The sequence below is a fragment of the Glandiceps talaboti genome, chromosome 18, assembly GCF_964340395.1.
Source record: "Glandiceps talaboti chromosome 18, keGlaTala1.1, whole genome shotgun sequence".
In the NCBI taxonomy this organism is placed as follows: Eukaryota; Metazoa; Hemichordata; class Enteropneusta; family Spengelidae; genus Glandiceps; species Glandiceps talaboti.
The window spans coordinates 5365068-5380956 of NC_135566.1; the positions used below are offsets into that span (position 1 = coordinate 5365068).

At 33.2% G+C, this 15889-nt stretch overlaps 1 protein-coding gene across 7 annotated transcripts in view; it reads right to left on the bottom strand.

Moving 5' to 3' along the window:
• LOC144448777 (G protein-coupled receptor kinase 3-like) overlaps positions 1-15889 on the bottom strand; it is a 126260-nt gene that overhangs the window by 66454 nt on the left and 43917 nt on the right. The window contains exon 1 of one of the 7 annotated variants that reach the window (XM_078139065.1): positions 12176-12291. The exons of the other annotated variants lie outside the window; for them this stretch is intronic. Coding sequence (XP_077995191.1) covers positions 12176-12277 — 102 coding nt within the window. The 5' untranslated portion in view covers positions 12278-12291. Of the gene's footprint in view, positions 1-12175; positions 12292-15889 lie in introns of those variants that run through there. 7 annotated transcript variants of the gene reach the window in all.

Genomic DNA, 15889 nt, shown 5'->3' on the forward strand with positions numbered 1-15889 from the left:
CCATACTTTCCGGTATGAACTACACCGTATAACCTCTCTTTTTTTGTGCATTACAAAACTTTGATGAACAGTTTACATCTTGATTGACTAGTTGATTAGAAATTTGATCTCCACCGGTCGTTGTAATACGGATTGACATTGTTATATACATTTATTACTCCTGTTCAGACACTGACCTGAGCACACTCTACAAAACATCCATTAATATCACTTGAAAAATCCCAGGGATTCACTCGAGTACCATAACTCCTTTCAAGCCAAGCTAATTTAACCCCGAAACTTAATACCTACGGCTTTAAGCGGCTTACACATAATGGAGGGATATTTACTGTTCTGCTTATCATTTTCCTTATCAGATTTTATTGTGTCATCTTTAGACACTGTATATATGTATACAGTGTTTTGAATAGTTAATTCAAAAATATTATTTCACAATTAATGTTGCACCATTATATACTCAATTTGGTAACAATGAACGGCCTTTTATATTAGATGAAATATGTTGCAGTATGACACTGTCGGCTACATCCTCTTCAGCCAATATATTGTAAACTGAATAGAGATCTGAGCTTTTGAAATGATATGTTTTGCTGAATAATATTCACACCAACAGCTTTTTATGTTCCTCTATATTTGACCTACTGTATCTTTTAAAACTACATTGCATGACCATGAAGTCCATCCTGAAATAACAAATTTTGCTGTAAATAACCCACAATCAGATAATTCTCTGAATACATGTACATGTATGGTATATGTGACCCAATTAGAAGTTGATAGGACTGTAGCATCACAGTTGATATACATGTAGTATACTAAAAGCCATCATGGCAGACTACTGACATTCAACATTATATGACTCTTAGTCAAGGTTAAATTATGATATGATCGATCACATCATCTACATCTAGATGATCTAACCAAACATATGACTCCATAAGTGTACTTTATGCAGTGATGACTACATCATCATTTACATTTGATTTGCATATCATTTTGTAATAAAGTTTTTGGTATTGCAGTGCAGAGCAAATATCACTAGTATGTGTGCAAACGGGGTTTAAGTAAATTACTGGTACGTGCAAAACGTCCATGTACCGTATATACACATATGTGTCTTAATGCTATAAATCATGATTTTACACTACCCTGGGCAAAAAAAAACATGAACTTATTCTAATATACATTTCATCTTTTAATAGTGTGCTATATGTGCATCAAGGCACTATTACAGTAATTATATGACAGAATCCTGTGATGCATGAGTGCGAGTGTGACATACTCAGGGTATTTGTATGAGTGCTTGCAGTGTTCTCTGTGGCTATACTTTCATGAGCACAGCATGTCAAAGTGTAGCAGAAAATACTACAAGCACGGGTGTGAATACCCCTGAGTATCCACACTGACAACCATGCAGCATACAGTTCTGTTATTATTAGATTACATATATTTATTCCAATCAGCATATTTCCAGACAATTCATACTTTGTGATCATGTGATATCATATGTACAGAATGATTGCACCATGATTAGCATATCATTGTAATAATGTTTTTGGTATTGCAGTGCAGTGCAATGCAACTATCACTACTATGTGTGTACACATCGGTGTAAGTAATCACTGGTACATACATCAGTGTAACAGTATCTCAGTCATATAAACTGCACTAATTTTGCTATTTCATAGTCAGCGGGTAACCATCACCACAATATAAATAGTACATATCACTCTTAATATCCAATAATAAATGTTAAAGGTTACTCAGTGAAAACACAGGACACTATTATGCAAATACATGCATACACAGTATACGACAAGTATGAACATACGTTACTAAGAATTTAACATTTTTTGGCAAGGTTTCAGAACCTAGTCGAAATTCTTAAACATTTTCTGTTACTTCATTCAAGAAAGCTCAAACCCATTCTCAGTCAAAACCAGGCAAAAAAAAATCAGACATCACCATACAAACTTTTTAAATAGAAGTCAAAATGACATCAAAATTAAGTCATTTTAGAATCCAATATGGCTGCCGCATACTGTGTTAACTCTATATCTATATGGTAAATAACATATTGACAATTATGGTGCAATCAAGATGGTGAACGCCAAATTCCTGTTATTATTTCAAAAGGACCAGGAAGAAGCTTTTACAGGTTGGAAAGACGTGAACATTGAACTACACTGATTTCTACAAATATTTGTCCTTGAGGCTCTGTAATAGTTGCCAGCCAATCTAGTTCCATCTCTTAAAAATGACAAGCTGACATCGGATTATATAAGAAACGTGACAACGTACTTATTTTAATTCACACAAAAGTCAATCAACTGACAGAATTAAATTGGGAATAGTAATACATTTCTAAAAAATCTCTGTTCCAATAAACCTGTCTTATCTCTTACATACATTATTCCCTAAAGGTTCACAATTTTAATTTCAGCATGTCAAATGATAAACTGTCATGAATGGGAGAAAACTAATAAGATATTTATCATTTTTTGAGGAGATATAAGATTTGACATACAACAGAACACAGGTACATTTGGACTCTATTAATATCATACCTTCATAATTATGCTGTATACATCAATTCATACATTTAGATATTATCTCCCCAATATATTTCTTCGTTCAGCCAAGGAAAATGGCTTGTCACTACGAGTCACTCGACAACTAGTGACAAACCCTTAGGTCACAAGTATTTTTAATTCATGAAAAAATCAAGAAACATAATGGTGATTTGGAACATTTGATTCATATTTTGAAAACACTGCAGAACCAGTGACACAGACACACGTTGTTCTGACATAGAACGGCCAGGGTATACAATCCATATTTTCTGTTCAAAGACAATAACTTGGCTTGTGCATGGCATAATAAACTTTGAAACACAAGGGATAAAACTGATCACAATTACGGTAATTACAAATATTTTCATATTTCTGGTGTAAAATTTGACATTATTCATGACAGTCACATGGCATGGCTATTAATGTAACTAAAAATATAGTAAAATGTAAATATTCATAATCAAGAAAACACCAGTTAAAGCTAGTGCAGGTTATAAATGACTGCATATACATGTGCAATGCATACAATATACATGTACTTGTTTATGCCCAGTGGTCATCTTCACGTTCTACTAGTTTCTAGGTTATCACAGCAATAGATACATTGTACATTTACAATTTACGTGTCTATGTTTCAGAAATCTTCACAACAGAAATAAAGTATAAGTTTCTATATCCTGCAGTTATCCAATACCACCTGCACCTTCAATTTCCAATATTGTTTCCCCTCATAATGAGAATTCTGGTTCAATGTCAGCATGTTTCATATTGTTCTTGTTACAGGAGGTACTGTGGTTGGTAGTTACACATGTACATGTACGATACGTCATTAGGCAGCAAACAGTACATCATATATTGCCATCAACAAAGTACCTGACAAAGTGAGTGTCCATTTTTGTCATGTATGCAGAATACAATTAGTTCCTTTAATTGTGAGAACGTCATTAATTATACAGTACATGGTTAGATGAATCTTATAACCCTCTACATGGCCAATTAACTTTCTCCTTGCACCAAAGGAGTTTTAAATCTTTATAGTATTCCCTGATATTCTGAAGGAAATAGATCTAATTGCATTGAATTGAACTTTTGGAAGAAAACAGCAGATATGCAAAACTAGTCAAAGATTCAAGCCATTTTTGTACCCATTTACTGCTGAAAATTCAATGATTTGAAATTTTTAGAAACTGTGGCTAAAACCGTTTCAGTTTTTAACAAAATAATTATTAAAACAAAACACTAATAGCTCCAAAAATATAAAACCTCTCATAAATGTTTAACTTATTCCCACAAGAATTATTTCTTCTCTCATTGAAATAGTATGGGAATGTTTTACCAAAACTGCAAAGAGGTACTACAATTTAATATACAGATAACGATATGCTGACTTAATAGTCTACTTATATTTGCCATAAAATACATGTCGAGACTTTCTATTATATATTATAATCATACAGGAAATCAAAATATGGCTATTCCTTGTACAGGACCTCAAGAACACTTCTGATACATTACATGTGTGTTCAAAAAAGGACATAGCAATATCAATGCCATCCACATACATACATACATACATACATACATACATACATACATACATACATACATACATACATACATACATACATACATACATACATACATACATACATACATACATACATACATACATACATACATACATACATACATACATACATACATACATACATACATACATACATACATACATACATACATACATACATACATACATACATACATACATACATACATACATACATACATACATACATACATACATACATACATACATACATACATACATACATACATACATACATACATACATACATACATACATACATACATTCTTCAACAATAATGAGCAACCTGTATGTCACCAACACAGTGCCTTGTTTCATTAGTAGAACAGTGGAAACACACCTCAGGAGACTTTCTGTATTTACCGAAGTAATTACTACTGTTATCACTGTTTGCTCAAAGAATGAAAAATCTACAACCAGATCCTCCTGGGTGGTTTCAATCAAAAGATCACACTGTAGGTTCAAAAGGGTCAATGTCTTCATGATGAATTCATCCTTGAACTTGTGGTAAACAAATATGTCATACTTGTAAAGCATGATGTGACTGTTACAAGACTGGGGAAATCTGTTGCTTGATTTACCAAGGGAAATAGCAATAGCAGGAACAGGTCAATAGTAATCCGATACTTTAACAATGGCAGAAGCCCTAGTAGTGTCCCATTCATAATTGATGGACAAGATGAATTTGATTGCACCTGTTAGACATTAAATGGCATGTGACTTTAGGAATGTATTTGAGGGAAAAGGAGAACTTTTGAAAGCTAACAAAAAGTTCACAATGGGTTCATAAAAGTTTGGATTCTCTACAACTTTTAGGACAACAGCCACTGGTATCTCATTTATAATCAATGGTATGAATGAAATAGTACAATCTAACCCCTTGACCATATACTTAAATACCTCATGCAGGGTGATGAATAACCATCAGTTTTCATAGGCTGTCGGACACTATTTTTTATACACAATGCAGAATATAGTGGGATGAAACATTAAAGTACTCATAAAATTCAATTAAAACAATCTGTGGGTTTGCTATTATATGTACATGTATGCATCTTTTCTTTCCTCATTTCTAACAAATATTTTTTTAAATTGTTGAAAAAATTATATGGAATGTCTGAATTATGTGATATAAAATACAAATTCCATGTCATCAATGTTAGTGTTACATCATAATGCTCTGAGTATGATTCCTTGGACTACAAATTCTCACATGCAGCTCAAATTTGTATTTATAGTTCAGGGAATCATACTCAGAGCAGTCAAACTAACATTCATTTTGTTGATTTATATATTATGGGTTTAATGTTTGGATTATGTAATAGTTTTAACAAGGGCAAGAGCCCTATATGTACACCTTTATATATCCTATTCAATGATTCATAACTAATGGTTTAGATGAATTTGATTGTATTTGGTCACAATGACATTTGACTTCAAAATAAATCTGAAGGAAAAGCTTTACAGATCTGTAAAAAAGACACAGTTTAACAAGTACATGTACAAGTATATACAGCAAAAATGCCCATTTAAACTTCTATTGACTACGTTGTCTCTGATTTCAGCCCCTGGCCATGGCACGGCCTTGATGTTATTTCCAGCTGATTTAATGTACATTTGTTTGTGAATTTGATATACAAAATGTATTTGACCTTTCCCAGCATTGGATAATTGAAATACTCTGGCAACAAGAAGGTATTAAGTCTATTTATGGCATACTTAAACTCTCACTGTTAACTCACGCTTATACGCCCTGTCTGTTATTTCTCAGTATTTCTCTAATAATGGCAGTAATTTGATTAGATTTGGTTTTGTTTCCACATCCTTCAATGGCTTATCTTTTGAATTAATTGATGTTTACGTAATATGGAACACTGTATCCAACAAGACTTTAGACTATCTTTAGAGAGAAGAATAGAAAATCTGGGGAGAAAAAACATTACATTTCAACTTTTATTTTGTTACAGACAGCATAAGTAGCGAAGTTCCCCAAGTTTTTATCAGTGTTATGTTTAAAATTAGCATTTGCCAGCGTGGCAATAGGGAACTTGCAAACCCGCCTCTTACTACTGCAGCCTGGGTTAGAACCAGCCCAGTGCTGGCTGGGTTAGATTAACCAGGACAGTATGGAAGGAGGGGATGCTCAGTTTGACACTGCCGAACTATGCAAGCTACTTCGGATACTCCAGTTTGCTCCTGCTTTTCAACACTAGGATACTTGGGCAATGTTCAATGGCAACTATTCAACAAATTCAGTTGGAGGAATAAAAGATTATTATTATTATCAGTGCTACAGTGTAAGTATAAAGACTCCTTAGAGCTTAGAATAAGGACATAAAATCCATATTATGCACTTCAATATACTTCATAATTTATACTTTGAAAAAAATAATAACAAGGAGCCACTCCCTGCAGAATTTACTGCAATTCAACAACCAGGTCGACTACACTATGCATCACTAATCACATTCATGTAACCTTGGTAAAACAGGAACAATATCATTATTTAACTTGACAAAAACATGACTACATATTATGAAATTAATTCCTCCTAATGGATCGGATGTTTGCATTGTGATACAAACTAAATAGCACAAAATATTGATTGGCGGTTCAGTGAAAGAAGTGCAGTAAAACTGCTTGAAATAACACCAATTATACACTTTAAACGTAATTTTAGCATGAAATGTAGTGTAAATAAGTTCTTTCTATTGTGAAGGAGATAAAAGCAATGTTCTCATTTGACTCTAGTTATGAATGAAATTCAATTTGAATACAATTCTGTCACTTTCCTTGTTTGCAAAGAAACATGTAAAATAACAATTTAAACAATTTTATCACTCATGATTTTACCTACATGTAGCAGGAACATATCCATATTTGAAAAGCTATGATTTGATAATATTTAGTCAGTACGCTGTAAATCAGAGAATATAAAAATATTAGTATTCAAGACTACAAAGTATCATTCCTAGCAGAGTGCAATTACATATTATACCCACAACTTGCTACAAAGTCTCCATTACTTTACATTTGTGTTTGATGCGTCAACTATGATTATTTCTTTTCTTATGCAGATAGAATCGCAAGTCTGTGTCCACAGTGAATTGACTGATATCCAAAACTCTCAGAGCATACAAATGCATCTGAAACTTGAAAGGGACACTTTGAAAAGAATCATCTTTCTAAATGTATCTCCTGTAGTTCATTGAACGACAACGTTTTCTGAGATAAGAACAGCTTGGACACAAATAAAAATGCTACAATCTGTCAAATTTGTGAAATGTCATAGGTTTTAGGATTGCAGAAAACCTATTTAGTCAATTCTAAGGATTATTTTAATAATTTGTGAGCTCTAATGTCTGCCATAGAAAAAATGCAATGTTTACAATGTTAAATTTCAAAGGCTTTCTCATTCCCCTGTGGTTTCCAAGAGATAGCGATTGTGAAAAGGTTAAAGGTCACAAGACGATGGATTCTAATGAACACGTACAGCAGCTACCAATAAACCTTAAATGAATTTGACAGTACAGAAAATTATATAGGGTTTACAAAAGATTTGTATTTGGGTGATCACAACACGACTGTACTGTTAACTGTAATAACAAAGATGAAAAGTTGACAGAAATAATATATGAAATGATTCTACAAGCATCTAGATTTTCATGCTTTACAAAAAATATACATTGCCACTGTTTGGTGTTTACAATATGGCATTAAAAAACATGAAATGTTGATACAAATAATTCCTAAATAATTTTGAAAGTGATAGATAATTTTCATACTTTGTAAAAAAAAAATATAGTCCTATATTGTGTGCAAAAATATGACAATTTGTTCTTGCTGTCAAAGTAATCATTTTGACTGGAATCACAAATTTGAATTCAAATGCACAATAAGCTTTTTCCTCATGCACACTACATCTATAAATAACCTTGCAATTTCAGTCCTTGTTTGCAATCAATTAACGCAACTTCCCTGATAATGTAACCAGGGTCGAGTTATTACACTATTTAATAATTCATCACAAACAGTAAGTAGGCGGTGTCAACATCCTGTTTTGCATTAAATGTACCTTGAAAGTTATTAATGCAACTGTTCACCTAGAGTAATTTACTTTTGTAGTTGTGATGAATATTAATGAATATATGCTGGATCATTTCACCTCAATACGTATAACCCCCAACGACATGCAAGTAGTATATAAATAAATGAAAAGGCAATCTGTATAAATAAAAAATACCTGACAAATCTGACAAAAATATATCTGAAAAGAAATGTTTTCAATAAGCCCTGTCAATTTAGTCCTTGAAAAGTCTGTGGTTTTTGAGTTGATATTAAAAGAGAAATGATGTTCACGAACTACATGACGAGTCTTTGAACTTTCTGAAATAAAGGTTGAAATAAATTATGTTTACAAATTACCTGATGAATCTTTAATTTTTTTAAATATAATTGTTTTATAGTCTGGTAGATCCACACATAGCTTTCGCTTACATAATGCATTTACATGGTAGCGAGTGATTACATACACAAACCAACAACTGGATCTTATGGTTTAACAGTTTCTATTGGGGAAAAGAGCTTACAAGTGTTGAAGTAGTAAACTTGCACAAAAATGCATTAAAAATTAATTTACATAAGTCTCTACCTTTACCGTACATTCTAAATGGCTGACATTCATATTTCTGTATATTACATCATCATGCCCATTTCAATGCACTTGTCCATTATCTCCTTATTCAGGAGAGAGATCCCACTATAGTAGTCACCTCTCATTTAGTAGACACTGATTCAATCACTTCACAATTATGGATGTCTTTAGTTGCATTCATTAGTGAATCTATCTTTAATAGTTACATCATGTACTTTTAATTTTGTCTCTTGCCAATACCGATGTTCTTCCACTTTCTATCTAATGCATTTATTACACAATCTTTCGTGTTAAATCATGTCCAAATCAATAAAATGTTCTTCCAGTTTCCATCTCACCATTTTTAATAGTTGTATTTATCGATAGTCAGACTTTACTTTGTGTCTTATCTATACATCCAGGATTCGTCCAAATTCCCATCTAAACCACTAATTGCTTCATGTCAATGTATATTTAATGACTACACAGTAGGTCTATAATTGTGACAATTATTCTTGGCCAAGAGTAAAATGAAGTATAATACAGCATGTGACTGCCTCACGACATCTCCAAATGTATCACATTCTGACTTCAATTCAAGCGTATTAAATCTCAGGTGCTGCATCTCAGAGTGCATTTTCTTGTCCATGTCTCATTCCCTTCAAGATTCATCATCTAGCCAGACATGTCATAGTAACAGTCACATCCCCATGTAGGAAACATGTCATGCCAATATCCCCAGTTTACACTGGGTTGAAATGTCTCACTATTAAATATACAATGTCATGTATATACATGTATGCTCAGAGGCTTGAAATAACTAGCTTGCACGCTAACAACACATTTTGCATACAATTCTGCCTTGACATTTCGGTGCTTTTTCCAGTTACAACCTTGTTCATGTATATCTGTCCATGTATATATGCTCAGCGGGTTGAAATAACTTGCTTGCACGCTAATACATTTTTCATAGAATCCAGCCTTGACATTTTGGTGCATTCTCCAGTTTTGAATTTGTCCTACTGTGAATAGCAACATTATGGCATTAAATTCACATCATAAACAGTGAATGATGACTTTCACATTGTTCTCATTCCTGTAATACAGTACTTTCCATCACTATCATGAAAAGAGAGTACATGTACAAGTAATTAATATTCTTCAATTAAAGTGAGCTAGGGATGTGATTGAATACTGCTGTCATGCTTGTACTAAGTGTTTGTAATTGGTTGTTTCTTATACTTTTTGTAAAGAGCACAAGGTAACTGAATAAACTGCAGCAAGATTGCCTTTTGTAACCTCTACAAAGGAACACTTTAAAGAGGTAGACCCTATAGAGTCCTCAGTAACAAACAAGATTTCCTAGACACGCAGGAAAAACTGTGTTAAAACACAATGTTACTTTCTTTTTCATTTTGCTTAATATTTTTATACAGAAAGACATTTCAAAGAAGATTTGATTACAAAGATTTGAAGTAACGTGGGTGTACCCAGTCTACTACATGTACTAATGTGGTATTAAAGTACATGTGTAATTTCCACAGTGAGGAATGTGCTCATCTCCATAGCAGTACCAGAAGGCTAGAAAGATGTAGATCTGAAGCAGATAAAGTTAACCTTTATTTTGAGTTGACTTTTCTCCATTGGATTTTTAATATATTTTTTCTAACATTATGAATATTTTATTGTTTTCAATACATTATTTATATTTCAATCAGATTTTGCATCATAACTATCACACAACTTGTTCCAATATGCATGACTGATTCCTAAAGATGGTTTTCGAAACAAGTATTTTTTTAGCAACCTTTAAATCCCAGATACTCTGTAGTCTAAGAATGCATGCAAGTGTAATCATTTTGTTTATACATTTTTGTATTTTGATCATGCTTCTGCATACTCCAGTACATAAAATATTATAAAGTTACTCTTACTATTCATTTGTAATGCAAAGCTAACTCCTGAAAAATGCTTTTTAAAAACTGAATGGTTTTTTTAAAACCCAGATGTGCCTATAAATCTAAAATACAAATATAGACATTTTATTTTGATGATTATATACCATGTTTCAGTTTGCAATCTTAAAAACCAGAAGTACATATTTTAATCATACCTTTACATAGCCTAGTTAATAAATATCACAATACTAGTATTACTATATCATTCTGTAATGCACAGCTGGTTGTTGGCATCAGAAACATCCTGCTTGAAAGTAATTACTATGCCTTTCCATCTGAACTGTCATATATCTTCAATTAGCTAGTATCATGGCATCCTGTTTTACCATACATGCTTCCTGTGACATCAATCCCCACCAGAAATCTCGGATAGTGAAACTTGTCACATGTGAAGATGGGCACTGCAGTAATCATCAGTGCAGGCATCTTCATGCATACTAATGAGCTGGTGAATCTGTCTCGTCCATATGCCATTAAAAGGTTTCCAGCTCAGTGTCAGTCAGTACATGTTTGACTGTACACGTAGCTGATCCTGCTCAACCGTATAAAGTAACACTTGGACAGGCTTCCCCTCTTCGCCTCCTAAGTACAAAAAACGCTTCAAAGAAAATCTGAAGGTAACAACACTAATGTGTTCATAAGCATGAACATCATCTTAAATGGGGTGGATTACCATTGGGGTGATGCGTATTTTCAACAGCACCAACATGTACATATGTCCTTTCATCTTCTCTAAATTACCAGCTCATTGCAAATTGACAGGCAGAGTCTCAGTCAAACTAAGTAGAGGTGATTTGAAAGATCAGATATAAGTATATGTTATTATTTTAGAGCACCTACAAAGCTTTTTGATGATATCAAAGTTGAAATTAATTTGAAAGAAAGTACATTGTATTTAAAACTGTTATTTAAGGATAATGAGAAATAGTTAACAACACATGATATCAAAGCTTATAGATGTCCAGGATTCTAGAAACAAAATAATCCCAATCATGTTTGGATATACAAAAAACAAAATAAACTTAAGGCTTTACCCTTTTAAACTGTTCCATTATCCGTGATGCACCTTACAAATCCTTACATATTCATGAGAATGTTACCTGTATTTGTCAAGGCAAGAGATTAGGGTATGCATGATGTCATCCCCAGAGATTTTCTCATAAACCCTTGCATGAATCCCTTCAATGAAGTACAGTAGGGCTTCCTTATAAGATCTGAAAGTTGAGTAAATTGTAGAGGTGCGACTTGATCACCCAAAGTCATATTTTTTAACAGCAGTAATTAATACAAGTGCACAAAAGGCAAAATGTCTGATTGGACTTTCCTTATCCATCCTCTGTCTCACTAGACTTTCCCTGTCCATACCTGTCCATCCCTGTCCGACTAGACTTTCCATGTCCATACCTGTCCATCCCTGTCTAACTGGCCTTTCCATGTCCATCCCTCAGGCCTGTCTGACTGGACTTTCCTTGACCATCCCTGTCTGACTGGACTTTTCCTGACCATCCCTGTCTGACGACTTTCCCTGTCCATCCCTGTCTGACTGGACTTTCCCTGTCCATCCATGAAATGCATCTTGAAATCACAGAGTAAACTTTTCTCAGATTCTGTGCGCACAGTAAATATGTTAAATGTAAACTTTTAAAATTGTGGTTGGGAAACACTAATATTTACAGTAAAAGTAATATTACCCTTCTATCTATCTATCTATCTATCTATCTATCTATCTATCTATCTATCTATCTATATGTCTGTCTGTCTTTCTGTCTGTCTGTCTGTCTAAATGTACCTGGATAAAATGGCCTCAGAACAACCTCTCTCGAGCATTACTATATCGTTGGGGTTTCTTACGATTACACTCATGATGGGATGTTGCTAAGAAACCTTTGCTTATTAACCTTTGAAGGAAACCTTTCAAGTAATACATACTAGTAATGACTTCATTATAAAATACATCATAGTACTGCTGCTTGCACAATTGCACAATCTTACAATATGCTGTACTCAATACCAAATTGTCATTTTGATCAGAAAGTATTTTTACTAGGCTACAGTTTAATCATGTTAAAAGTGATTTTTGTCCATAATATCATTTTCTAGATGAGCGAATGACCATGGACTGTGGTTGTATAGTTTAATGAATACAAGTTCTATAAATGTAGGTACCATCCACTGTGGGTTTTGAAAGTATGATATTTTATGTTTGCAAATCATGTGATGAGGTGGTAATACCGACACATACCACATACTTTAACTGTTTATACCTACTACATCTATCAAACACGGTGTTGTTTTCATGGTTATTTAATTGTACATAGTTTATTAGCCTGGAATCCATGTGAAGGGAGGTTTTGATTTCTTTATTTTCCCCAAGATGGGAAAATCAAAATTTAAAATCCCCATTCCCTTGGATTCTAAGTTAAGAGTTTACAAATTTACTTATTTTGAAGTACAAAATACAATGTAAATTTGACCAGATTTAAGACATCCTCCATCCCAAGCCCCCCTTTCAAAACACATAATAACACTGCAATGTCATGTCTAATGAATGGCTGTCATCATAGCACCCACATACTCGCATACATGTCAACATGTCAGTGACATTATCCAGGATCTCCTGATTTCAATCAGATTTATAATGAGACAAGATGCACGATGGACAGATGGGATTGAGTTTTTCAAAACCACAAGTAAAGTAGTTAAGAAATATCAAGGAGCTTGTTGTGTTTTTTTCAATGCAGTTAATGACAGATGGTCTAGACATGATAAGGTGATAGGCATAGCTGTCATCAGTTTGGCTTAGGTAGATATAATTATGTATCATCACATTGTACATACCATATCACTTTGTCAAGTTATAAAATGTATTACGTTCATAATCATATCAGAAATATTATTCATGGATAAATATATGTACCATTATTCTAATGTTCAAATGAAAAATACAGCACACATAGTATGCACTCACACAGTATACATACACATATAATGTAATATGTGTGTTGTAAAGGGCGTAAAGCTACTCAGAATGTTTGCAAACCCTTTGGCTTGAGACAATCCAATTGTAATTGTGGTTTTCTCCTAAATGTAGAAAACATAATATGTGCATATATGTTGAAGCTGGAATATTCACTTTGATGATTCAGACTTCATACCTTAAATTTATGCAGCAAGACGTAAATATTGCAATAGGGGACAATTTAAAGTATGTTTCTAATACTCCTAGCACATGACCTAGGCGATCTCTCCATTTTAGCATTCATAGGACTTCAATCAGAATCGATGAGTCATGAATGGTATGACGTTGTGACCATACATCTATTCTATGCATTATGAACAAAACACATAATGTGTCACCATAGTAATGAAATGATAATCTATACACTCCTTTGTTGGACTAAAATTTTAATTTACACTAGTACAATTTGAAGTTAAAATTGGAGACCTTTCAAATTTTGTCCAATACAGCACTTAATTTACTTCATTTCAAAGTCTGCTTTATTCAGTTACGTTTCAAAGTAGATTTGATTAACGTTATGATATTAAAAAGTTAACACTTTGAACAGTCTAGTATAACATAACATTTGAAATTTCTTGTTTGATAAGCTCTTACTCTTTCCCTTCAGCGAATGATGAAGCATCTACAAATCACATCCCCTATTCCTACCCCATCCCATCTGATTAATTGTGTAAATATAACATGAATGCTTGGACAGTAAAACATAGTCGCTACGGAATAGTACATTTGAAGCAATTGGAATGTTTCAATCTGCCTAGACAACAGACTTAGATCACTACAAAATTTAACGTTATTGCATGGTCAATGTCCATGGTACACATACATTGTACATGTACGGTAGATGATCAAAACTTTGCCACCAATTTTTTTTTTTTTTTTTTTTTTTTTTTTTGATACGCAATTTGATACTTTTGAAATTGAGTGGCTAGACTCGATTAGTTTTCCGAAAACTATTTTCTAGTCTCTCACCCACAACTTGAAATCGTTTTCCTTTTGGATGTTATCATTTATTTCTTTTCTGTATGTTTATTTCTTGTGGGGAATAAATTTCAATTTCAATTCAATTTTAATTTCAAGTTTACCACTTCAAAGGGTTTCTACATCATTGTCCAATTTGATTCTTGGAGCCCTGAACAAGAAATTATTAAATATGAATACTATATACAAAACAGCATGATGGTGATTAAGGTGAAGATGTCTTTGTTACATTTCAGGAAATGTGAGAATACCATACATCATTGCATGTTAAATTGTTGTTTTGTAGTACAACTGGCTGATTGAGTTCTTTACCTACGTGCCAATGTCCATGTATATCTTAAGTGTAAAAATGAAGTGCACAAATCAAAAGAAATCATCAACTTCCACAATGGTGATAGTTAGACAAACATGAACAATGAAGTATCACTCAGTAGCAAGTTGTGTGTGATCAGAATACTAATAAGGGATGTAAACAAAATACATGGCTATGTAACTATTTTTTTCTCATTACCACGACAATGTATACTTTCAAACATATGATATGCTACTGACTGCTGTTAGTGACAATAACACCTGGGTATTATTACGCTGTGTGTGTAATAAAACCTTACATTTTGTACATCAGTGCCTAAAAATCACATTGTACAGTAGTACATTGTATATTATTAAAATTTACCTGACTGCTCTGCCATTAGTTAGGTAATGAGTCCTGTTCAAATCACATTCGTTCCCATTTAATATAATAAATTTCCCTACAAACTACATGTAGTTGTAAATGCATATTTTGTAAGAAAGGTATATATTGATGACAATCACAAGCCTCCCAGGTTCTCACAGTAATAGTGTAGTCTAATATCATTATCAAAGCCATAAGAATGACATGGGAGTCATTCTTTTGTTCAGGATGAACTCTTCATATACTTAAAATACCTCTACCAGGCAACTGGTTGTTTCCCCACCTAAATTTTAAAGCACCAAATTTTACTCCTAATCTGCAGTGCGCCTTTAAGACAATCTAATCACAGACAGTTTAAATTTGCATACAGATATCAACACTCTGGATCAAAGGAGTTTCCTCTTGATGATTCAAACCAAGGACATGTGTGAATTCTGCAGGTGAG